Source organism: Heterodontus francisci, chromosome 4 (genome assembly GCF_036365525.1).
Source record: "Heterodontus francisci isolate sHetFra1 chromosome 4, sHetFra1.hap1, whole genome shotgun sequence".
NCBI classification, from domain to species: domain Eukaryota; kingdom Metazoa; phylum Chordata; class Chondrichthyes; order Heterodontiformes; family Heterodontidae; genus Heterodontus; species Heterodontus francisci.
Genome location: NC_090374.1, coordinates 69544313 through 69571579, shown reverse-complemented (window position 1 = coordinate 69571579; position 27267 = coordinate 69544313). Strand labels below are relative to the sequence as shown.

The following is a 27267-nucleotide window of genomic DNA, read 5'->3' as shown; positions in this document are numbered from 1 at the left end:
AAAGGTCAATAACCAGAGAGCACAGATTTAAACCAAGTGGTGGAAGGATTAGAGGGGAGTTGAGGAAGAAACTTTTCACTCAGAGGGTGGTGGGGGTCTGGAACTCACTGCCTGAAAGGATGGTTGAGGTAGAAACTCTCATCACCTTGAAAAAGTACTTGGATATGCATGTGAACCTGCAAAGCTCTGGACCATAAACTGGAAAGTGGGATTAGGCTGGATAGCTCTTTTTCAGCTGGCAGAGATATGATGGGCCAAACATTTCTATAAATCTATGATTCTCAAGCTGAGGTAGAGTAGGATTTGAGAAATGTTGTGGAGATGGAAATAGGTGGTCTTAGTGTTGGCGTGCATATGTGGTCAGACACTCATCTCGGGGTCAAATGTGACACCAAGGTTGCAAACAGTCTGGTTCAGCCTTACACAATTGCCAGGGAAAGGGATGTATATCAGTGGCTGGGGAACAGAGTTAATGACAGGGATTGGAGGCAATAGCTTTGGTCTTCCCAATATTTACTTGGATAAAATTTCTGCTCTGGATCGAGAGAGGTGCTGGTGAGGTAGAGCTGAGTGTCATCAGTGAACATGTAGAAGAAACTGATGCAGTCATACAGTGATACAGCACTGAAACAGGCCCTTCGGCCCACTGAGTCTGTGCCGACCATTTATACAAATCCTACATTAATCCCATATTCCCTACTACATCCCCACAATTCTCCTACCTACACTAGGGCAATTTACAATGGCCAATTTACCTATCAACCTGCAAGCCTTTGGCTGTGGGACGAAACCAGAGCACCTGGCAGAAACCCACACAGTCACAGCGAGAACGTGCAAACTCCACACTGGCAATACCCAGAACCGAACCAGGGTCACTGGAGCTGTGAGGCTACAGTGCTAACAACTACGCCACTGTGCTGCCTGGCAATTTTTGGATGATGTCCCCGTGGGGCAGAATGTCATCCAATGCAGATAATTCTTTGGCTATGATTGGATAGATAAGAATGGAATCAGGTGAGTGTAGTCCCACCCAGACGGACAACAGTGCTGAGGTGTAGGAGGAGGATGGTGTGGTCAACTGTATCAAAGACTGCAGACAGGTCAAGAAGGACAAGGAGGGATAGCTTACCATTGTCACTGTCACATAGAATGACATTTGTGACTTTGATGAGAGCCGTTTGAGTACTGCAGCAGGGGCGTATACCTGATTGGAGGCATTCAAACATCAAATGCCAGAAAAGTTGACGACAGATTTGAGAGGCGACAGCACGTTCAAGGGCTTTGGAGAGGAAAGGGAGGTTGGAGGTGGAGCAGTAGTTAGCAAGGACGGAGGGGTCAAGGGTTGATTTTGTTGAGGAGGGCTGATGACGGCAGATTTGAAGGAGAGGGGGACAATATCTACAGAGAGAGTACAGTAAACAATATCAGCTAACAAGGAAGCGGGGAGGAAAGTTGTGTGGTTAGCATTTACTGGGAATTGGGTCGAGGGAGCAGGAGGTGGGTCTTATGGGCAAGATGAGCTTGGACAGAGCATGAGGGGAGATTACTGAAAAACTAGAGAAAGATGCACGTTCAAGAATGGGTATGGGGGAAACCATAGAGGAAGTTTTACCTGGTGGCCTACAGGAAGGGAAGGAAATGAAAGAGTACAAATGGGGAAGATGAAAGTTTACAGGATAGAACTGTTCCTTTTTGATAATACTTCTTATTTGATAAAGTAAGGCTATTAAGTGAAAAAATATTGCATTACAAGAGTTTTTAGCCTTGATTTATGTTTTGTAAAGCTATCAGTAATTCTTGAAAAATTGTTAAAATTTCAAAATTAGGTTGACCTTATCCTCTGCTGATCAAATGCAGTTAGCAGTGTGCATTGGAACAATCTGGTATGTTCAGTCTGGTATGACTAATTCAGCTGTTCTTTTCTGGTCAATTTGACCTGCTCCTTTCTTGTTTAAGCACAAGCTCAGTAATTTTCTTTTTTCTCCTAAGTAGTATCTTTGAACCTTGAACAAGAATAGCACTTTGCTGTTATCTTCAATTCAAACAAAAGGGCTCTTCATTTTAATGACGCAGCAAGTTGGAAACACTAACGCACAAGCTGAGGAATAGGCTGCAGGTTTAATTCTTACTCTGCTGAGCTGTCAGGCACAGAGAGGGAGGGAAACTAGAAAAAGCACCATTTATGGGAAAATGTGATGTAGGGATATAGGAACAGGGTGGGTAAATGCGATTAGGATTATTTGCTTACCTGGAGACATGGACTGACATAGAATAGTTGGGCCAAATGACCTGTTTAGATGTTGTAACTTCTACATATTTCTTTGGATGCTTTTGCAGACTTCTGTACCCCATATAACTACAATGACTGCTTTTCAAATCATAATTTGTTGGCCGTGAAGTGCTTTGAAACATCCTGAAAGATGTGAGGAAACAATTTCCCATGACGTTATGCTGGAAACCAGGTTGTGTGGGGTCTTCAGTTGATGAATTCCGCAGAAGCTAAAATTTTATGCTCACCTCCATTGTGGCTCCCTATCACAGTTGGGACAGTATTAGGAACCTGCAAATCCCTAGAGAATTCACCAGGGCCAGGAGTGCAACTGTTGGGCGGCAGAATCATTAACAACTCTGTTCAGCAAATGGAGGCATAATCGCTGAAGAGGAAAATCTAGGCAGTGAGAAGGTGCTATATAAACTCTAGGTGGCTAGTCCAGAGTGATGTTGATAGAAAATGGGAGCAGGTGTCTCCCATCTGGCTTGTAAATTGTACTTGGCCAAGGGAGACCAAAAGGGACAACATTTTTTTAAAAATGTTAATAATTTCCTCGCTGCTATTTGTTTGATAAAGGGTTATCATCAAGTAGCAGTTTTCAATTGTCCGATTTACTCAAGACTCCATAAACATAAAAATACAAGAAACTATTGAACATGAGAAGGTCATTCAATGCATTGATCTCATTTGTGAGATTATGCATGATCTGAATTGTCATAAACGTGACACAATTTGCTGAGGACTTAAAATTAATGTTAGTATCAGTAGATGAATGTTTAACACATTTGTATGACATTCCTCTGAGTGTTATTTTAACACAGACATGAACCCATATATTGTAAGCAGCCTAATCCCGCCACTAAAATAGCAGACAGAGAGGTGTCATATGAACTCAGTAATTCTTCATCCACTGATATTCCTGACAGTCATTTCTAGACTGTAATCTCTTGAGCGAAGCAAATAACAACAGATAAAATTTCTGAGAAGAGGAAAGGCAACAAAATTTCTCCCTACAAATCTTAACAATTGTTAGGAGAGTGAATAATATCTACATCTGCTTAAGGAGGATGTGATTTGAATGTAGTACATTAATATGATAGGCTACCCTGTCACAATCCTTACAAAAGCGCCAGGTGTGGAAGTTTTTGTTTGAAATGTATTTTCAGTCCGGGACGAACCACAACAAAAGCTGTTCAGGAATCATTTTAGATTTTAAAATAAGGCTCCACGATAGTACCAACATGAACTGAGATTTTTTTAGATTTGTTCTTGGGTTCTTGGTGACAGTGGCAAAGATGTATTTAAGTTCTTTCGAGTTGTCCTAAGGGCCTAAGGAATCAATCAAATATTGTAGGGCTGTAGTCACACAAGGGCTGGACGAGGTAGGAATGTTATGTTCCCTTTCTTGAATGATATTTGTGAACCAGTTGGGTTTTTATGACAATCCAGCAACTCAGTCATTTTCTGGTCCTCGCCCACAAATTGCTAGGTTTATTGAATTCAAAGCCACAACTTAACCTTGGTAGAGTTGGTCTAACAACTTCTGGGTTACCAAGCCAGCACCATCTTCACTAGACTACTGTAAAATATTCCTAAACTTTTTTTTCTTTATTCATTCATGACATGTGGGTGTCTCTGGAAAGGCCAACATTTATTGCCCATCCCCAATGCCCTTGAGATGGTAATGGTGAGCTGCCTTGGTCATTTCAGAGGCAGTTAAGAGTGAACCACATTGTCGTGGGTCTGGAATCACATATAGGCCAGACTGGGTAAGGATGGCAGATTTCCTTTCCTAAAGGACGTTATATTCTAAATGAAGGGAGTGAAGTCAACAATTTCCCCCAAAAATGTTAATCTCCATTTATAGAGACCAGTAGAACCCTTAGGAAAATGGTGTCCACCCCTTACAAGGCAAATGACAGGCAATGGGTGGGGCCCGGAGCACAGATGGGAGTTCCACTCCTGATCTTCAATCGAACCTAGCACCCCAGCACTGTACGGGCAGCCAAAGAGATAGCTGAGGTGACCTGCTGATCCTTCAAACTTTGGTGGGGTTAGTGCAGCAGGGCTTTGTCAGGCACAAGTGTGGAAGAACCACTGGCACCACAACCCAAGGAATGTCTGATCTGATATTCTTATACATTTATCTCTTAAATTAATTTTCACCAAAATGTGAACCTGCAAATCACAAAAAGTTCAAATCTGTTAAATATCCTATTTGCACAATATCACCTCTTTGTTATTTTCCTTAAAGAAGCTAACCATCATGACCACTTGGAAGCACTTCTGGGGGGGGTTAATCATGACATCTGACCACATGATGTCTGATCACAAGATTGTTGGTTGGTAAGGGTCCTTGCGCTACCACCCAGCCTCTCAATCAAAATGAATGAAGATGAATTTTGACATATTTTTTCAACGTTGAAACTGGTTGGAGGTGTTCCTGCAGCTGTGATCATGGGAAGTCTGGCCACGTAGTGTTTTGGGTGGGGCTTATGCTCTATCCACAGTATCAGTATTGCAACAGGTGGATTTATTCTGAGTCCTCTCAGCAGCGTATTAACATTTACATTTAACACAACTTTTTGTGTGTTTATTTTAAGTACATCCTATAAAAAAATTAATGAACAACTTTAAATGTCTGACCAAGACTTGGAAAGTACCACCAATATATACAATACAGGAAAGAATCAGCTACTGACAGGATGCTGTGGGTTGCTCTCTTGCAATTATAGTGTATGCACATTGACCTATATTGCAGTTAATTTCAAATGCCACCCACTCCAGTAACTATTTGCAGAAATGTATGCAAAGGAACTTCAGGCCATATTTTCAAAGATTTATAATTTTCTCGCAAATCTCACTCCCTTTAATCTGAAGTGTGACCGAGGGCAGAAATGTGTGTGGCCGTTTGAAGCAAGAATGTTGGCGGGGGGCGCGAAGAATTATGTTGGAAGTGTCCGCCTAGAAATCAGGCGTCATGACGTTGGTTCTGGATTTAGTCAGCAGTGGGAAAGCACCAAGGCGGAATCACCGCCCCAACCCTGATGGGAATGTATTTTAAAATGCTGAACAGTTAATTTCAATACATTTGCATCTAATTCATCGCGATTCACTGGGGGGCTTGGGATTAAGTGGACGGCGAGCAGTGCTCATGTGATTAGGGTTCACAACCATTAAAAACTGGCAGCACGAAGGTGAGGCTTCTGTGCCACAATGGGTAGGCAGCCATGAACAGCACTACATTTGGGAACAGGAGGTTCAGAGGCCATTTTCAGAATGCAGTGCTGTGCGCTCTGCAAGGGAGATTGGGGTCTCGGGGGCTCTACAAATGGAGTTGGGTTCTCTGGGGCTCTGCAAGGGAGGGTCAGGTCTTGAGGCACTGCAAGGGGGGGGGTGGTGTCGGGCTATTGGGGGCACTGCAAGGGGGGGGGGGTCCAGATCTCGGAGCACTACAAGGGGGGTCGGGGTATCGGGGCTCTGCAAGTTTTTTGAGGGGGGGCTTAGGTTTGGTTAGCTGTATCGGTTAAACGAACCTTTGAATGAGATGTGTGGTTGCCAATACTGTTGGAAAAGAGGGTTGGCCATCAACAAGGGTGGGCACTGAGGGCCATCAGGGATTCTGCTGGAGAAGTAGCAAAATCCCAGTTACCAGGGCAGCATGGTCTTTGAATTGACAGTGCTCTGTAGGCCCACTGGTCACCTGGCATGGTTCTCATACAGCCTGTCTTTTTGGACCTCCTTGGCATGATGCAGGGAGGGCCAAGAGGCAGCTGTGACAGCCTGTAAGGCTCTACTACGAGAGCAGCAGCAGCTGGCCATGCCAAGAAGGTTCCACCAATGCCAGAGAGTGTACTGGACTCGAATGAGCTACCTCCAAATGTCTGAGCAGTATTGTCAGCGAAGTCTGCAGCTCTCCAGGGAGGCTGTCACCGACTTATGTGCCCTGCTGCAGGATGAGTTGAGACCTATGGGATTCAGTGGTCACCCTATGACAGTGGCCCCGTAGATCACAGTGGCAGTAAACATTTACACGTATGGAACATTCCAAGGATCCACCGGGGACATGTGTGGCGTTTCCCAGGCAGCAGTCCACCGCTGCATCAAGGAGATGACCACTGCCCTGTTCAAAAGAGCTAGCAATAATGTGCACTGCTGGACCGACACTGACAGTCAGGCTGAGAGGGTCATCGGATTCTGGGCTATTGCTGGATTTCCCTGGGTGCAAGGTGTGATAGATTACACGCATGTGGCCATCAAGGCCACTAGCCAGCCACTTTCAACAACAGGAAGCGCTTCCATTCAATCAACGTTCAACTGGTCTGTGGCCACGGAAAGCGTTTCCTGCAGGTGTGCGCTGATTCTTGGGAAGCAGCCACGATGCCTACATACTTTGACAGTCTCAGGTGCCACAGCTTTTCAGGAACTCCCGCTCATCTTCAGGGATGGATTCTCAGGGACAAGGGCTACTCATTGAAGATATGGCTACTGATGCCTGTGAGGAACCCTCACAATGCAGCAAAGGAGAGGTACAACACTTGCCACAGCTCCACCTGAGTGACCATCAAGCAGGTCATTGGGCTGCTGAAGATGAGATTCCGTTACCTCCATCAATCTGGCGGAGCCCTGCAGTGTGCACCTGCGAGGGTCTCGTGAATCATGGTGGTCTGCTGTGCTCTACACAATCTAGCATTACAGAGGGGGGAGGCCTTGCATGACAATGAGATACCTGAGCAAGACTTCTCCATCGATGAGGAAGATGCGGAGGAGGGAGAGGAGCAAACATCACACGATGTTGAAGTCCTTGCACTGGATGTCAGGCAGATTGAGCGACGTGCCAAGGAGGCAAGAGACAATCTGGAGCTAAGAGGCTGCTGTGCTAACCACTGCGCCATTGTGCCGCCCACTGTGGGTTAGGCTGTGCAGATCTCGTCTTGGCAACCCTACGTGATGTGGGTCTCCAGAAGTGATCTGTATGTCGATGGAAGCCAATCTTTACTCTCTTGCATGGAGACTCCAGTTTCTCCATCTGATATAGAGCAGCTGCCCTAGGTTCCTGCCAATTCTAATACCTCTGCCTCTGCTGTGGAGACAAGCCAAAGATCTGGGATGCCGCTGCCTGCTCGGGCCATTTCCCTCCTGTTATGGGCCCACTTGTCCTGCAAGTGGAAAGATGGAGATAATCATACTTCACAGAGAAATCAACAAGACAGTTCTGCTAGTGATAGCCCCTCGTCCCTACTGGGCTTTCACATATAGCTCATTCTGCCATCTGTTCTCAGGGGAGTTAAGGAGGGTGGTAAGCTGTAAAAGCAAGTGGCCTGTGGTCGAGGTGCAGCTATGCATCTGTCAGGATGAGGTGGTACCTAACCCCCTCTGCCATTGCTGTTGTAGTCTTACCCTCTCTGTGTCCCACTTCCTCCTGCATAGCCACTTGCAATCACTAAGCACCCACCTTGGCAGAACAGAGGAGATTGTTGACCCTCTTCTTGCACTGTACACATGTCGGGGTGGGGGGGTGACCCCATGGCCGCTGACCTCAGCGATCTCCATCCAGGCTTGCTTGGTCAGGCAGGAGGAACTCTTCTTGCCATCATTGGGGAAGAGAACCTCCCGCCTTTCAATTCCAGCCTGGAAAAGAATCCGGAATAAGGCATCACTAAACCGTGTCCACACCCTATGTCGTGCCTCTGCCATTCTGCAGAGTCCAGCAGGGAGGTGAGGGGTCCAGAGTCAGTGTAAAATGGGTCACAGTTTTGAGCAGCTAGTAGCAAATGAATGTAAGGAAGCAATGCAAACAGGGCTGGCAGAGCTTTAAATATGGCACCAGCACCTGCTCCAGAGCCATCCAATGTTGTATTTGGCATATCGCCTCCCTCCCCCGCCACGTGATAGGGCAGGCCCCGTGCCTCTATTATGCAAAATGGTCGCTCACTGCGTGGTTGAGGTGGGGTGGCTGCTCACATGATGGGAATGGGAACGGTGCCCATTTCCGGGTTCACCACTGGTACCTGTGGTGGGCTTATTTAACCCAGCTCCAAGTGTGCAAAGTGCCCCGAGTGAAAAAAAGACTTAAGTAATGACTTTGGACTTACTCCAAATGGTCACTTCAACGCTGATGATAATTAATGTCAGACCCTTTTGCATTAGACGGAATAGCCAGATAACTTTATACAGCCTTATGTATCAAAGAACTACTCAGTAACCAGAAATTTACAACAGCATAACAAAATAAAAGCAGAAATTTGATTCTATCTTTTACATAGAACTATAGAAGTTTACTGTGTAGAAGGAAGACATTTGGCCCATTGCGTCAAAGAACAAAGAACCGTACAGCACAGGAACAGGCCATTCGGCCCTCCAAGCCTGCGCCGATCTTGATGCCTGCCTAAACTAAAACCTTCTGCACTTCCGGGGTCCATATCCCTCTATTCCCATCCTATTCATGTATTTGTCAAGATGCCTCTTAAACGTCTCTATGGTACCTGCTTCCATCACCTCCCTCGGCAACAAGTTCCAGGCACTCACCACCCTCTGTGTAAAGAACTTGCCTCGCACATCCCCTCTAAACTTTGCCCCTCTCACCTTAAACCTATGTCCCCTAGTAACTGACTCTTCCACCCTGGGAAAAAGCTTCTGACTATCCATTTTGTCCATGCTGCTTATAACTTTGTAAACCTCTATCATGTCGCCCCTCCACCTCCATCGTTCCAGTGAAAACAATTAGAGTTTATCCAATCTCTCCTCATAGTTAATGCCCTCCAGACCAGGCAACATCCTGGTAAACCTCTTCTGTACCCTCTCCAAAGCCTCCACGTCCTTCTGGTAGTGTGGCGACCAGAATTGCACGCAATATTCTAAGTGTGGCCTAACTAAAGTTCTGTACAACTGCAGCATGACTTGCCTATTTTTATACTCTATGCCCCGACTGACGAAGGCATGCATGCTGTATGCCTTCTTGACTACCTTATCCACCTGCGTTGCCACTTTCAGTGACCTGTGGAGCTGTACGCCCAGATCTCTCTGCCTGTCAATACTCCTAAGGGTTCTGCCATTTACTGCATACTTCCCACCTGCATTAGACATTCCAAAATACATTATCTCACATTTGTCCGGATTAAACTCCATCTGCCATTTCTCCGCCCAAGTCTCCAACCGATCTATATCCTGCTGTATCCTCTGACAATCCTCATCACTCTCCGCAACTCCACCAACCTTTGTGTCGTCCACAAACTTACTAATCAGACCAGCTACATTTTCCTCCAAATCATTTATATATACTACAAACAGCAAAGGTCCCAGCACAGATCCCTGCGGAACACCACTAGTCTCATCCCTCCATTCAGAAAAGCACCCTTCCATTGCTACCCTCTGTCTTCTATGACCGAGTCAGTTCTGTATCCATCTTGCCAGCTCACCTCTGATCCCATGTGACTTCACCTTTTGTATCAGTCTGCCATGAGGGACCTTGTCAAAGGCTTTACTGAAGTCCATATAGATAACATCCACTGCCCTTTCTTCATCAATCATCTTTGTCACTTCCTCAAAAAACTCAATCAAATTAGTGAGACACGACCTCCCCTTCACAAAACCATGCTGCCTCTCGCTAATAAGTCCATTTGTTTCCAAATGGGAGTAAATCCTGTCCCGAAGAATCCTCTCAAATAATTTCCCTACCACTGACGTAAGGCTCACCAGCCTATAATTTCCTGGATTATCCTTGCTACCCTTCTTAAACAAAGGAACAACATTGGCTATTCTCCAATCCTCTGGGACCTCACCTGTAGCCAATGAGGATGCAAAGATTTCTGTCAAGGCCCCAGCAATTTCTTCCCATGCCTCCCTCAGTATTCTGGGGTCGATCCCATCAGGCCCTGGGGACTTATCTACCTTAATGCTTTGCAAGACACCCAACACCTCCTCCTTATTAATAATGAGATGACTGAGACTATCTACACTCCCTTCCCTAGGCTCATCATCCACCAAGTCCTTCTCCTTGGTGAATACTGATGCAAAGTACTCATTTCGTACCTCGCCCATTTCCTCTGGCTCCACACATAGATTCCCTTCTCTGTCCTTGAGTGGGCCAACCCTTTCCCTGGTTACCCTCTTGCTCTTTATATACGTATAAAAAGCCTTGGGATTTTCCTTAATCCTGTTTGCCAATGACTTCTCATAACCCCTTTTAGCCCTTCTGATTCCTTGCTTAAGTTCCTTCCTACTGTCTTTATATTCCTCAAGGGATTCGTCTGTTCCTAGCCTTCCAGCCTTTACGAATGCTTCCTTTTTCTTTTTGACTCGGCTCACAAAATCCCGCGTTATCCAAGGTTCCCGAAACTTGCCAAACTTATCCTTCTTCCTCACAGGAACATTCTGGTCCTGGATTCTAATCAACTGACGTTTGAAAGACTCCCACATGTCAGATGTTGATTTACCCTCAAACAGCCGCCCCCAATCTAAATTCTTCAGTTCCTGCCTAATATTGTTATAATTAGCCTTCCCCCAATTTAGCACCTTCACCCGAGGACTACTCTTATCCTTATCCACAAGTAACTTAAAACTTATGGAATTATGGTCACTGTTCCCGAAATGCTCCCCTACTGAAACTTCGACCACCTGGCCGGGCTCATTCCCCAATACCAGGTCCAGTACGGCCCCATCCCTAGTTGGACTATCTACGTATTGTTTCAAGAAGCCCTCCTGGATGCTCCTTACAAATTCTGCCCCATCCAAGCCCCTAGCACTAAGTGAGTCTCAGTCAATATAGGGGAAGTTAAAATCACCCACCACTACAACCCTGTTACCTTTACATCTTTCCAAAATCTGTCTACATATCTGCTCCTCTACCTCCCGCTGGCTGTTGGGAGGCCTGTAGTAAACCACCAACATCGTGACTGCAACCTTCCTATTCCTGAGCTCCACCCATTTTGCCTCGCTGCATGACCCCTCCGAGGTGTCCTCCCGCAGTACAGCTGTGTCTGTACCAGCTTTTGGCTGGAGCAGTCCAAAACTAATCCCACAGCCCTGATCTCTTCCTGCAACCTTGTATCTTCCTCTGCCTCAAATGTTAATCATCTCTTCCTTTTGAAGATGCAGTGGTGTTTGCCTCAACTATTTCCTGTGACAAACAATTCTTTGCGTTTAATAACGTTGCATGCAAATAAACTTCTCCTAACTTGCCTCTTCACTCTCTTTTAAACTGATGCCTCCCTTGTTGCTGACTCTTCAACCAAAGGAAATAATCATTTCCTATCAAAACTTTCGTCATTTTAAACAATTCAAGCAAATCATCTTTTAGGCTTTTTTGCTCCAGTGCAAATAGTCCCAGTGTCTTAAGTATCTCCTCATAACCATTGCCTCCACATTCCTGACAAGACTCTATTGAAGCTACACAGCACTTTCTCTATGATTTTAATATCCTTTTTTACAGCCGGGTACTCTAACTATATCTTATCTGTGGCTGATAAAAGTGAAATTGAAAATAGAAGACGAGAAAAAGCAAAAGCTAGAAATCCCCTTCAGGCTAGTCATAAAGCTATTCAGCACAGAAACAGGCCCTTCGACCCATGCCTGACTTGGAAATATATCATCACCATTCCTTTGTCGTTGTTTAGTCCTGGAACTCCCTCCCTAACAGGACTGTTGGAGTATATTCACCATACGGACTGCAGCAGTTGAAGAAGGTGACTCACCTCGACCTGATCAAGGGCAATTAGGGATGGGCAATAAATGCTGGCCTAGCCAGCCACACCCACAACTAGTGAATGAATAAAAATAAAAAATCTGCAAACATAGAGAGGAGATTTTAACCCACCAAAAAACAGGTGGGGTTGGGTCAAGCGACATGTAAAAAATCTGAAAATCTATCCCAACTCACCACCAACCTTCCACTTGCAGTTTTAGCAGGGGTGGACAACCCAACCACTTGGAGCATGCAGTTTGGTCATTTAAATATTATAATCAGGCTGCATCTCCCAGAATTAACCACCATTTTCAATTTACCTCTGGCTCGCTTGGTTTCCTGGGCCTCAGGAAGGATGGTGGTTAGAGGGAGCCAAAGGTCCCTTCAAACAGGCTGGAAATTTTGAGGATGGAAATCACCAAGGGAATGATCCAGGATGAAGCTATAGGCCTCTTTGAAGCTATTTCTGTAGGCAACTTTCAGAAATCAGTCCAATTTGTCCTAGATGGCCAAAAGCCCAGCACCTTACAGAACTCTGCATCAAGCACTCCACTTGTCCCAGTATAGCCCTATGGGGTTTTTAAATAGTCAGTTTGAGGAAGATGCACAAACTTGCACATAGAGCATGAATGATCAGGAGGTACAGGAACTTGCTGGCCAGAGACCAAGGGTTCAGAACTCATGGGCACGATTTTCCTTTTCCGGTCGGGATCCTGATGTCCGGATTAGTGGCCAGAGGGCATGCTCACTGTCCAATTAAGAATGGCAAGCAGACTGTTGAAGCTGGAGGGCCAATAGGGGACTTTCCAGCAGAGACAGAGCTGCAGCCTGCCATTGCAGGTAAGGGAGAGAGAGATAGGGCACCTCCATCTATTTGAAATTAAAAATGGCCACAGCTACCAGGTGACCATTGTGAAGGGGAAACTCCTCGACAGGGTGGCCTTCGGCCGTAGTTGTTACTGGATAATGGTGGACCTCAAAGATGTTCTGGAGTGCTGACGCCCTTCCCCCCCCCGCCCCCGGTCTACTGCTGGGATGCCACCTCCAGGCATCTGCCAGGCTCTGGACACCGAAGGAAGCTCACAGGCCAACTAGAAAATTCCAGTCAGCCTCTGATCAATGGTCTTAATTGGCCTCCTAATTGACTTAACAAGCTCCCTACTACTTCTAGGCGGGTAGCCATTGTGCGCCCGATACAGCGTCCAGTAAAATGGTCAGGCATCCGGACTACGGCAGGGAACCGGCACGCTGGCTGGTGTTGGAAATTTCACGTCTGCCCGCCTTCATTCCTGCCCGCATATTGGGACCAAAATCCTGCCCCAGGAGTCTGCATATATAAGGCTACCATCTTAATATCAAAATGTCATTAGAGAGTGTGCCAAACACCTGCTTTATCTGGTGATCACTGTAGAGGAATCTACTAACAGCATTTGAGCAGTCATGCACGACAAATTATCAAAATTTAGTCCAACCTAGGCTGCATGGCAACATCAAGCTATTTGCTTCAGAGCACCTAGTGACAGGTGGACAGTAGCATCTGGTGCAACTAAACCTGGTTTGGATTACACCTTTCATTCCCATATTAATTCCGAAAATATCCAAGGGAATTCCATATTCTGATCCGGCATACAAAAATATTGCCACTCAAACATTTGGACAAAGAAAATGCAAAAATCAAAAGTACCACATAAAAGGCTGATTAACAAAATTGAGGGCCAGTGTTCAATTGGATAAAAAATTGGCTCAAGGACAGAAAATAGTGGGTCATGGTAAATGGTTGTTTTTCAGACTGGAGGATGATAGACAGTGGTGTTCCCCAAGGGTCAGTGCTAGGACCACTGATTTTTTTTTGCTATATATAAATGACTTGGATCTTGGAATACAGAGGAGTCCCAGACACTACCATCACCATTCCTGCATATGTCTTGTCCCACCGATAGGACAGACCCACCAGAGGTGGTGGCACAGTGGTATACAGTCGAGAGGGTGTTGCCCTGGGAGTCCTCAATATTGACTCCAAACCCCATGAAGTTGCATGACATCAGATCAATCATGGGAAGGAAACCTCCTGCTGTTTACCACCTACTGCCCTCCCTCAGCTGATGAATCAGTACTCCATGTTGAACACCACTCGGAAGAAGCACTGAGGGTGGCAAGGGCATAGAATGTTCTCTGAGTGGGATACTTCAATGTCCATCGCCAAGAGTCGTTCAGTAGCACCACTACTGACCGAGCTGGCTGAGTCCTGAAAGAAATATCTGCCAGACTGGGTCTGCGGCAGGTGGTGAGGGAACCAACAAGAGGCAAAAACCTATTAGACATTTTCATTACCAATCTACATGTTGCAGATGCATCTGTCCATGACAGTGTTGGTAGGAGTCACCACTGCACAATCCTTGTGATACCCTCCATCGTGTTGTGTGGCACGACCACCATGCTAAATGGGATCGATTCAGAACAGATCTGGCAGCTCAAGACTGGAAAATCCATGAGGCACTGTGAACCATCAGCAGCAGTAGAACTGTATTCAAACACAATCTGTAATCTCATAACCCAGCATATCCCTCACTCTGCCATTACCATCAAGCCAGCAGACAAAATCTGGTTCGATGAGGACAGCAGGACAGCATGCCAGGAGCAGCACCAGACATACCTCAAAATGAAGTATCAACTTGGTGAAGCTACAATACAGGACTACTTACATGCCAAGCAGCGGAAGCAGCATGCAATAGACAGAGCTAAGCGATCCCACAACCAATTGATCAGATCACAGCTCTACAGTCCTGCTACATTAAGTCATAAATGCTGGTGGGCAATTAAATAAGTTACAGGAGGAGGCTCCACAAATATCCCCATCATCAATGATGGGGGAGCCCGACACATCAGTGCAAAAGAAAAGGCTGAAGCATTTGCAACCATCTTCAGCCAGAAGTGTCGAGTGGATGATCTATCTCGGCCTCCTCCTGAGGTCCCAGCATCACAGATGCCAGTCTTCAGCCAATGCAATTCACTCCACATGATATCAAGAAATGGCTGAAAACATTGAATACTGCAAAGGCTATGGGCTCTGACAACATCCAGGCTGTAGTACTGAAGATCTGTGCCGCAGAACTTGCCACGCCTCCAGCCAAGCTGTTCCAGTACTGTTACATAACTGGTATCTACCCAACAATGTGGAAAATTGCCCAGATATGTCCTATCGACAAAAAGCAGGAAAAGTCCATTCCAGTCAATTACCACCCGATTAGTCTACTCTCAATTATCAAAGTGATGGAAGTTGTCATCGACAGTGCTGTCAAGCGCCACTTAAACAGCAAAAACCTGCTCACGGATGCTCAGTTTGGGGTCCGTCAGGGCCACACAGTTTCTGACCTCATTACAGCCTTGGTCCAAACAGGGACAAAAGAGCTGAACTCAAGAGGAGAAGCAAGAGTGATTGCCCTTGACATCAAGGCAGCATTTAACCGAGTATGGCATCAATGATCCCTATCAAAATTGGAGTCAATGGGAATCAGGGGGAAAACGCTCCACTGGTTGGAGTCATACCTAGCGCAAAGGAAGATAGTTGTGGTTGTTGGAGGCCACTCATCTCAGCCCCAGGACATTACTCCAGGAGTTCCTCAGGGTAGTGTCCTAGGCCCAACCATCTTCAGCTGCTTCATCAATGACCTTCCCTCTATCAGAAGTGAGTATGTTCGCTGATGATTGTACGATGTTCAGTACTATTTGCAACTCCTCAGATACTGAAGCAGTCCGTGTCCATATGCAGCAAGACCTGGACGACATTCAGGCTTGGGCTGATAAGTGGCAAGTAACATTCATGCCACATGCATACCAGGCAATAACGATCTCCAACAAGAGAGAATCTAACCATCTCCCCTTGACATTCAACTGCATTACCATCACTGACGCCCCCACTATCAACATCCTGGGGGTTTCCATTGGCCAGAAACTGAACTGGACCAGCCACATGAATACGGTGGCTACAGGAGCAGCTCAGTGGCTGAGAATTCTGCGGTGAGTAACTCACCTCCTGACTCCCCAATCCCTGTCCACCATCTACAAGGCACAAGTCAGGAGTGTGATGGAATACTCTCCACTTGCCTGGATGGGTGCAGCTCCAACACTCAAGAAGTTTGCCATCATCCAGGACAAAACAGCCTGCCTGATTCGAACCTCATCCACCACCTTCAACATTCACTCCCTTCATCACTGATGCACAGAGGCAGCTCTGTGTACCATCTACAAGATGCACTGCAGCAATTCACCAAGGCTCCTTCGACAGCACCTTCCAAATCCGCTATCTCTACCATCTGAAAGGATAAAAGCAGCAGGGGCATGGGAACCGCCTCCAATGCATTACATCCTTCCTTAAATAAGGAGACCAAAACTGCACACAGTATTCGAGATGTGGTCTCACCAATGCCCTGTATAACTGAAGCATAACATCCTTACTTTTATTTTCAATTCCTCTCGTAATAAAGGTTAGCATACCATTAGCCTTCTTTATTATTTGCTGTAACTGCATACTAACCTTTTGTGACTCATGCACTGGAACACCTAGATCCCTCTGCACCTTGGGATTCTGCAGCTGTTCTCCATTTTTTTCTTCTTCCTGCCAAAGTGAACAACTTCACATTTTCCCACAATATACTCCATCTGCCAGATTTTTGCCTACTCACTCAACCTATCTATATCAGACTGCAACCTCCTCATGTCCTCTTCACAACAGTACTTTCCCACCTATCTTTGTGTCATCTGCAAATTTAGCTATCATGCCATCTCTCCCCTCATCGAAGTCATTGATATAAATTGTAAAATTTGAGGTCTCATCACAGACCCCTGTGGGACTCCACTCATCACATCCTGCCAATCAGAAAAGGACCCATTTATGCATACTCTGTTTTCTACCTGCCAGCTTTTTTTTGGACTGAAGGGAGTTGTTGGAGATCAGAAGAACATCCAGGTCACTGTTACCTCTCTTTGAAGAATCAGTAACATGTGCTGTAGATAAAGGGGAGCCCATTGACAGTACTTGGATTTCCAAGCTAATATGTTACCCCCTACACCATGAGCTCCTACTTTGTGCAATAACCGTTTATGTGCACCTTGTCAAATGCCTTCTGGAAATCCAAATGCAGTATGTCAATGGGCTCCCCTTTATCCACAGCGCATGTTACTGATTCTTCAAAGAGAGGTAACAGTGACCTGGATGTTCTTCTGATCTCCAACAACTCCCTTTAGTCCAAAAATAAAAAGCTGGCAATTAACAGCTCAAAGTGAAACCAAAAACAGTTCAGCAACAATCCTGTGACAGCGATATATCGTGGTCTGTCATTTCCTTGTAAACATCTGTCCTTCAGGTTAGAACACCAACTGTGTTTACTTGAAATCACATGGTTTCCAGTAAAAAAAAAAACTTGTTTTCTGCTCAATCTTTTGTTTAACTTCCTTTTAAAAAAACACCCAAAGTTCAGTAATCTCCAGATAATTCAATGTCCATGAAATCCTTTTCATTTTTAAAAATATAGATTCTCAAATTTTTAACAAAAAATAAGGAAACCTCGTAACAATAGTAATGCAGAAAATAACTGGACTGTTTCAATGATTTCTAAAAGATTAATGACACCCGCTATACAGAAGCATGATGCACAAACACAAATAGCGTTAAGCAAATATTGATAGTGACTTTTTTTTCTCCCTGTGTATAAATGACTTTCAATAAATAATCAGAACTTTAATTGTACTGACCTACTTCTTGTTTTACTCAAATGTAAACATCTATATTTATTACATCATCTTGGACACATTGGGCTGGATTTTAAGGTGTCCTCGATGTCATGATCCGTGGTGGGAGGGTCCTGAAGATGGCTCCAGATGAGGCCTGCCACGGACCTCGATGCCAGCAGGGCCTGGCCCGATCCTCTTGGCGGCGGCAAGGTTCTGTGGCGGCCCCCCCACCGCTGGGTGACAGGACCACAATAAACATATTCAAATCAAGAAAATTGATACATTTAAATACGCTTACCTGAGATCGTGAGGGCTCGCCGCGACCTACGGCGCAGTGGCCAGCGCTCCCACGCCTTCAGATACCCATCCGGGGAAACAAGGTGTGACACTGGTGGGGAGGGGGGAGGAGGTAAGATTATCAGTGCAGGTGGGGGGAAGAGCGGGGTCAAATACACAGAATGGGTATTGGGGATGGTGGGAAGGATTGAACCTTTTACTTTCTGCAGTTTGGGGGGGTGGGGGGTCAGATGTCAGAGGCAAGTGTTTTTGGGGGAAGGGCAAATATTTATTGTAATTGTTATTGGGGGTGGGAAAGGGGCATAAGAAATATATTTATTTAATTTTGGGGAGATATTTCTTTAAAAATTTAAATCTGCCGGCAGGGCTTTAAAAATGGCGCCAGCGCCTGCGCACAGGCAGCTGATGCTATTGCTGGGGACCGGCAGCCTGCCCCCTCCACCAGCTATCTAAATGAGCCACCGCGCTTGAGATTGCAGTGGCTCTTTGGCACACGGCCCACCCTTTGAGCTTGCTGCTGAGATCACCGGCGGGCTCTCAACATCCAGCCCATTATCTCAAGGGTGAATGATTGTACTTTTAGATTAGATTAGATTAGATTAGAGATACAGCACTGAAACAGGCCCTTCGGCCCACCGAGTCTGTGCCGACCATCAACCACCCATTTATACTAACCCTACACTAATCCCATATTCCTACCAAACATCCCCACCTGTCTCTATATTTCCCTACCACCTACCTATACTAGTGACAATTTATAATGGCCAATTTACCTATCAACCTGCAAGTCTTTTGGCTTGTGGGAGGAAACCGGAGCACCCGGAGAAAACCCACGCAGACACAGGGAGAACTTGCAAACTCCACACAGGCAGTACCCGGAATCGAACCCGGGTCCCTGGAGCTGTGAGGCTGCGGTGCTAACCACTGCGCCACTGTGCCGCCCCTGTCAATTTTTATATTATTTTATGGGCCTTACCACGTTTGTTGAAAACTTGCTTACATTAATGAATTTGCAGTGGACTAATTGAATTATATAAGGGAATAGTGTGAAGCATGTAAGGAAGTCTTGCATTGTCAGAGGTGCCATCTTTTAGATGAGATGTTAACCTGAAGGCCCATCTGCTTTCTAAGATGCATGCAGAAACTCCTATAGCACAATATAGAAGAGCAGATAAGTTCTGATTGATGACCTGACTAACAGCTATCCCTCAACCAACACCTGAAACAGATAAGCTGGTCATTATTACATTGGGAACTTGTTGTGCACAATCTGACTCCCGCATTTCCTACATTACAAGAGTGTGTATTTAATTGGCTGTTGTCATGCTCATGCAAGGAGAAATTATGAACTATATAATGAACTTATGAAACAAACTCAAAACGGATACTTTTCCTACAAAACAAAATGGAGTGGAAAGGTCAGGTAACCTTAGCCCATACTGCTAATACACATGGGAGTCAGTTGCCAGCATTCGCCAGAGCTGGCGGGCAGCCATAAAGACAGGGCTAAATTGTGGCGAGTCGAAGAGACTTAGTAGTTGGCAGGAAAAAAGACAGAGGCGCAATGGGAGAGCCAACTGTGCAACAGCCCCGACAAACAAATTTCTCTGCAGTACCTGTGGAAGAGCCTGTCACTCCAGAATTGGCCTTTATAGCCACTCCAGGCGCTGCTTCACAAACCACTGACCACCTCCAGGCGCGTATCCATTGTCTCTCGAGATAAGGAGGCCCAAAAGAAAGAAGAAGAAAGAAGAACATGGAAACTGCAAGAACCCTGGGCCAATCTTCATATCTGGACAAGCCTTGGAGAAGGCATTAAAATGTAAATGACTCATTTTGTGTTAATGGCTACTTCTCTCCAACGAATTGGTTTACAATGGCATTGCAGACTTGGTGACTCCAAATTCAAACTCGAGAAAATGGGTGTGAACGAACTCGACTTTATCAAGATGGAATGAAGCTGTGACACCCAGACCCCACTGTCTAACAATCACCTCATTATCAGATACCATTTATGAGAAAAATGAGAGAGAACTCTGGTCATATGACAGAAACCAGGTTTCTAATAAGGAGCTTAATAAAGGTAATAACACCGGACCTGAAAAATCATACCAGGACATCACCAGTGACATTTGGCTGGAATATAACAAAAGCAGTTTGCAGCAGTGCATCCATCTTCCTAAAACTCCCAAATCTTCCTTCAGTGAACAAAGGAAAAGATTACAGACTTGCACCATTTCAAGTCTTCACCCAGGGAAAAGCAAGTTAAACAGAGGACACTTTTAAATTATCAGACCTAACGCATGCTATTTTCATAATTTCTATCTTGAGTGTATTTGTGTCTGTATGAGTTCCTGACAATTAAAGCAATCAAGGGTTAAAAATAATTTCTTTTAAAAACGCTGTCATCGGTCAGTCGAGAAGTGAAAAAGGGGGAACATCCCTATCAAGACCCCCATTGCCAGGTTAAAACCCTGGCCACAGAGTCATTTACAGCACAGAAGGAGGTATTTCAGCCCATTGAGTCCATGCAGGCTCTCCATGGAGCTATCCAGTCAGTCAGACTCCCCAACTCGATCCCCATAGCCCTGCAAGCTTATTTCCTTCAAGTGACCATCCAATTTCCTTTTGAAGTCATTGATTGACTCCGTTTCCATCACCCATGTGAGCAGCGTCATTACCACCCACTGCGTAAAAAAGTTCTTCCTTATATTCCTCCTGCATCACTTGCCCAAGACATCTGTGTCGCCCAGGCCTTGTATCATTAGTCAATGGGAACAGTCATAATCTTGTACACCTCTATTAAATCTTCCCTCAATCTCCTTTGCTCTAAGGAGGACAAGCCCAGCTTTTCCAACCTAACCTTGTAACTAAAATTCTCCCATCCCTGGAACCATTAGAATCAATCTCCTCTGCACTCTCTCAAGGACCCTCACATCCTTCCTAAAGTGTGGTGACCAGAACTAGATGCAATCCTCCAATTGTGGCCTAACCAGAGCTTTATAAAGGTAATGTATAACTTCCCTGCTTTTGTAGTCAATGTCTCTATTTATGAAACCAAAGATCCCATATGCTTGACCAACCAATCTCTCGACATGTCCTGCCACCTTCAAAGATCAATGCACATGCACCCCTCTGTTCTTGCACACTCTTTAGAACTGTGCCATTAAATATATATTGCCTCTCCCTATTCCTATATGTATCGCCTCACATTTGTCAGTATTAAATTCCATCTGCCACCTGTCTGCCCATTCTGCTAGCCTATCAATGTCCTGTTGCAGGTGGTTCATATCATCATCACTGTTTGCCAACCTCCAAGTTTGGTGTCATCGGCAAATTTTGAAATTCTACTCTGTATTCCAATATCCAAGTCATTTATATATAGCAAAAAAACAGCGGTCCCAGCACTGACCCTTGGGGGACATCACTGTCTACTATCCTCCAGTCTGAAAAACAACCATTTACCATGTCTCACGGTTTTTTGTCCTTAAGACAATATTTTATACAATTGGACACAGACCCTCCTAATCTATGAGCCTCAATTTTGTTAACGAGTCTTTTATGTGGTATCTTATCAAACGCTTTCTTAAAATCCATATAAACAACATCCATCGCAATTCCTTCATCAACCTTCCCTGTTACTTCATCAAAAAATGCAATTAGATTAGTGAAGCATGATCTGTCTTTTACAAATCTGTGCTGGTTATCCTTAATCAAACCTCTCCAATGCTGAGATTTTGTTGGAGGTGGGGCTTCCCGTGCCAGGCTGGAAAGGTGGGGGAAAGCCTGCTTCTGCCTTTTTGTGGCCCCCCCCCACTGCCCTCCGAGAAATCTCCGGTCTTTTTAAATCAAAGCTTCATGAGCCGGGATCCCCGTACTTTTAAAGGCCCAGCGCAGGAACCCTGGACCTGAGGTAAGTGAGGTGGGGTCACTGGGGCCTTCCGGAGGTAAGTGAGGTGTGGTCGTGCAGACCGTAGGGTTGTGGGGGGGGGGGGTTCTTGGAGGGGTAAAGTGGTAAGTGTTACAAGGCGCCCTCCCCACATGGTGCAATCACCCCCGCCACTAGAATTATCCCAGCAGCGACGGTAAGAGGCCCTTAATTGGGCAATAATAGGCCACTTAAGGGCCTCAATTGGCCTCTGGGCGGGAAGACTGTCGTCGGCCTATCCTGCACCCGATAAGATCGTTTGGCGACGGACCTTCCGCCACCCCCCCGCCACCCGTCACGATTCACTGTGCACCTCCCACCTCCGACCCCGCCTCAGATGGGCCCATAAAATCCAGCCCTGCTTATTGTTTCTAAAACCTTACCCACCACTGATGTTAAACTAAATGGCTTGTAGTTGCTAGGACTGTCCTTACACCTTTTTTTGAATAAGGGTGTCACATTTGCCACTTTCCAATCCTCTGGCACCTCCCCTGTACCTATATCATCTCTTCCTTAAAAATAACCCATTGTTCTGATACAGCTTTTCTTGTCAGTCTTGGGTTCCATTCGACCCTGGCTAGACCCTACTCATCATACTGAAATTAGCCTTCTTCCAATCTAGACGTTCTACATTATTTCCCTCCTTGCTTTTCTGCATTACTCGTCTAAACCTTATGATACGATGATCATGCTTACCCAAGTGTACCCTGATAGACACTCGGCCCACCTCATTTCCCAGCACCAGATCCAGCAATGCTTCTTCTCTAGTTGGGCTGAGAAAATACTGATCAAGGAGGTTCTCCTGAACACATTTCAGAAATTCCTTCCCCTCCTTACCCTTTACTCTAAAATTATCCCAATTGATGTTTGGGTAATTAAAGTCCCCAATATCACCACTCTGCAGTTCTTGCACATCTGTGATTTCCCTGCAGATTTGCGCCTCTATCTTTCTCTCACTATTTGGAAGCCTATAAAATACCCCTAGTAATGTGATCATACCCTTTTTGCTTCTCAACTCTAACCAAGGATTCTATCCTTGCCCCCTCAAGGACATCTTCCCTTCCCAACACTACAATGTCTTCCCTAATTAGTCACCTGCCACCCCACCTCCCTTTTATCCTTATCTATCTTTTCTGAGCAGTTTATATCCTCGTATATTAAGGGACCAGTCCTTGCCATTTTTAAGACATGTCTCCATTATTGTCACTACATCATATTCTCATACTGCTATTTGTGCTTGTAGCTCACCAACCTTATTCACCACACTTTGTGCATTTGCACAGATGCATTGTAATCCTGCCTTTGCATTCCTTGTAGTCCTTCTCAGTTTGCTCCATCTACTACGGAACTACTCCCTTCTCTAGTATTGTCTAACATTCTCACATTATGCACTTTATTCCTTTATTTTCTACTGCTATATGCTGATTTGCAGCCTTTCTACAGAGAATAGTTTAATACCATCACAAAGACAAAGATAAAATTGAGCTTTACAGAAAAATATACTTGAAAATAATTAATTATTATGACTGTTGTAACTCATTCAAGCTATAATATCCATGCTGTCCTTACCTGTGCTGTTAGCTTTCCCTCTGAAAACATCATCATAGGACTTCCATTGCTGAATCATCTGATAGACATATATAAAAATCACAAAGACTCCCACAAGGCATAGTAAGGGCATTAGAGCTGCTGTGGCAAGAGCGGCATAAATATTTGGTATGAAGCATCTATGGACAGCAAAGAATAGAGAAAAATAAAACACTTTTAGTGCACATCTTTGTCAGCCTATTTTTCATATGGTCAGATAACACCTTTACAGTTCAGTTCACAAAAATATTAATTTTAATGAGGTTAATGGTGATCCATTACTTCTTCCCCATGTGTACCTCTTTATAAAGTATGAAACTATAGTGTATCGCTCAGCAACACCCAGATAACATTTGTCCCACATCACTGACCCCTTTATTCTTGTTTTCTGGTCACCTGTGATACATACCTGCAACATAACATATCCTTTCCTCAAGTGAGTAACATTACTGTAGCTGGTACAATTACACTAGCAACTTAATATATAGTCCTATAGATACGGTGTAAACAATAAGGTCATTTACTGATGCTCCACTCCCAGCACAGAGTCATTAGCAGTGAGAGCGACTATAACATAATAGCCCTTATTTTCTGATCCACACTTGCTGCTAGAGCGGTTTTATGCTGGGAAAAGAATCTTATCAAATTAGCTTAATGATAAACTCCCCCAATATGTAAAATTAATGTCGACCCAGATTACTACCATATCACATCCTTCAGAATTTCACCACACAGCAGTCACTCGCTTTTAAAAATATCATAGTGGCATTGCAGCAAATTATAAACTGAAACACACTTCAGTTAAATTTTTTGCTGTTGGAACATAAGATAAGAACATAAGAAATAGGAGCAGGAGTAGACCATACAGCCCCTTCAGCCTGCTCCACCATTCACTATGATCATGGCTGATCTTCAGCCTCAACTCCACTTTCCTGCTCACTCCCCATATCCCTTTATTCCCTGAGAGACCAAAAATCTGAATATCCCAGCCTTGAATATACTCAACGATGGAGCATCCACAACCCTCTGTGGTAGACAATTCCAAAGATTCACAACCCTCTGAATGAAGGGGTTTGTCCTCATCTCAGTCCTCAATGATTGACCCTTTATCCTAACACTGTGCTGGATTCCCCAGCCAGTGGAAATAACCTCTGTGTCTACCCTGTCAAGCCCCTTCAGAATCTTGTATGTTTCAAAGAGATCACCTCTCATTCTTCTAAACTCCAGACAGTATAGGCTTAATTTACTCAGCCTCTCATCATACAACAACCCTCTCATGCCAGGAACCATGCAGTGAACATTCTGTACCACCTCCAAGGCAAGTATATCCTTCATTAGATATGGAGACCAAAATTTCACATCGTGGTCCAGGTGTGGTCTCAGCAATGTCCTAGACAGTTGTGGTAAGACTTCATTATTCTTGTACTGCAGTCCCCTTGTAGTAAAGGCCAACATGCCATTTGCCTTCCTAATTACTTGCTGTACCTGCATGCTAACTTTCTGTGTTCCTTGTACGATTACACCCAAGTCTCTCTGAACATCAACATTTAGAAGTTTTACATCTTTTAAAAACTATTCTGCTTTTCAATTCATACTACCAAAGTGAATAACCTCACTTCCCCACATTATACTCCATCTGCTACCTTGTTGCCCACACACTTAACCTGTCTATACCTCTTTGCAGCCTCTTTGTGTCCTCCTCACAGCTTACATTTCCACCTAGTTTTGTATCATCAGCAAACTTGGATACATTACTTTTGGTCTCTTCGTCTAAGTCATTAATATAGTTTGTAAGTAGTTGAGGGCCCAGCACTGATCCTTGCAGCACTCCACTAGTTACAGCCTGCCAACTTGAAAATACCTTGTTTATTCCTACTCTCTGCTTCCTGTCCATTAAACAATCTTCCATCCATGCTAATATAACCCCCAACTCCGTGAGCCCTTATCTTGCGTATTAACATCACTGTCAATGAACATAGTCAGTTTACTGTCTGAACCTGGTCAAACCAATCATGCAGCCATGACAATCTTCCACAACTTAACTTTTGATTAGCTGAACAATTAACCAGATTTCCAGCCAATGAAGAGCTGTTTTTTTCTAAACGATCTCCAAAATCGACTTCCTCATGCAATACTGACTCTTACAGAACTGAAAAATCCCAGATTTTGCATCAGAAGTTGTTAAAATAGTCATGAGCTATTTTCAGGCAATTACATAATATTCAGGGAGATTGTTCCATGTTTGCAGTTTGTAAGGAACAGTTTTGAAATTCTGCCTGTATAAACAATAAAAAGCATTCTTGATTCCCAATTGAATATGTTTATCACAAAACTGTTGCAAATGGCAAAGACAAAATTAGACGTTGCAAATTCATTGAAAATCATTCTTTAGTATTAGTTCACAGAGGTCTCCTCAAATTCAGGAACTTTATTACTGAATATTCAGTGTTAGGGAGTTAACAGAACAAACATTTTTCAGTGATTCATGACATGGAACTTGTGCAGTTTTTAAAGCTCAAATTCAAAGAGTATACCAAAGTTCAAGTGTTCCACTTTATTGTCTTCCACAGAGAGCAGAATAGAATCGTCTTCCTTCCAAATTAAACAAATGCTAAATCACTTGGTGCCTTTCCAGTTCTGACCTCGTGTTTCCCAAAGTCTGTGAAGATGGACTTCTGTCTCAGGAATTTCAGTCAACAGGATGTTAGTATTTTTGTCTAGACATGCAATTCACAGACAAGAATCATAAATAATGGGAATTTTTGTCAAGGTGCTTTCCTGTTTGTCAAATCTATATGAAAAATATCAGAATTGATTACCCTCACATTTAAAAGCTCTTACAGACCGTGGCCCTAATATGAAAGGGGTGTCGGGCGGTGGTGGGGGGGGGGGGGGGTGGGTGGGGGGGGTGTGGTTGGTGGTGGGTGGAGGTGATTGTTGAGGAATTGCATGGGAGAAACCCAGGATTCAACTGAGTGGGTCAGAAACCACAATCTCAACATAATTGTATGAATTAATTTTGACTTCCGGGTTTGCACTTCCAAGCTATGCAGTGGATATGATGCACAACTACATGACGCAATCTCAACCGTATTTAAAGGGACAATGAACAGATAGAAATTGGAGGTGTTCAGGATGGATGGTAGACGTATAGCAAGGGTAGTACCCAGATTCAATGATGCATCACTGGAATTACTGCTGGATGTAGTCATGAGCAGGATAGATGTATTTTTCCCCAGCAACGGGAGGAAAAACCTATTGTTCTTACCAAGAAGGCATGGGCAGAAGGAGCTGAGGCAGTGAGCAGCAACAGCGTGTGCTCAGGTCATGGATGCAATGTAGGAAGTGGTTTAATGACCTAACCAAGTCAGAAGAAGTGAGTACATTTGCTGACTCGACTACATGCACTGTTTTAAGCACTGCCCACCCCCTCTCCCCCCATGTCTCCCCCCCCTTTCAGACAGAACTGGACAAATATCTGAAGAGAAAATAATTGAAGGGCTATGCGGAAGAGGCAAAGGATGGGACTAGGTGAGTTGTTCTTACAGAGAGCTGGCACAGACATGACAAGCTAAATGGCCTCCTTTTATGCTGCAACCAGACTCTGCACTAAAATAAAAACAAGAAATGCTGGCAGCATCTGTGGAGAGAGAAGCAGAGTTAACGTTTCAGGTCAGTGACCCTTCATCAGAACTGGCAAATATTAAAAATGTAAAAAGTTTTAAGCAAGTAAAGCAGGGGTGGGGCAAGAGATAACAAAACAGAAGGTGT

At 44.7% G+C, this 27267-nt stretch overlaps 1 protein-coding gene across 1 annotated transcript in view; it reads right to left on the bottom strand.

Moving 5' to 3' along the window:
• adgrv1 (adhesion G protein-coupled receptor V1) overlaps nucleotides 1-27267 on the bottom strand; it is an 810104-nt gene that overhangs the window by 58948 nt on the left and 723889 nt on the right. The window contains exon 86 of the mRNA XM_068029668.1: nucleotides 23479-23636. Within this exon, the coding sequence (XP_067885769.1) occupies nucleotides 23479-23636 (158 nt within the window). The remainder of the gene's footprint in view (nucleotides 1-23478; nucleotides 23637-27267) is intronic.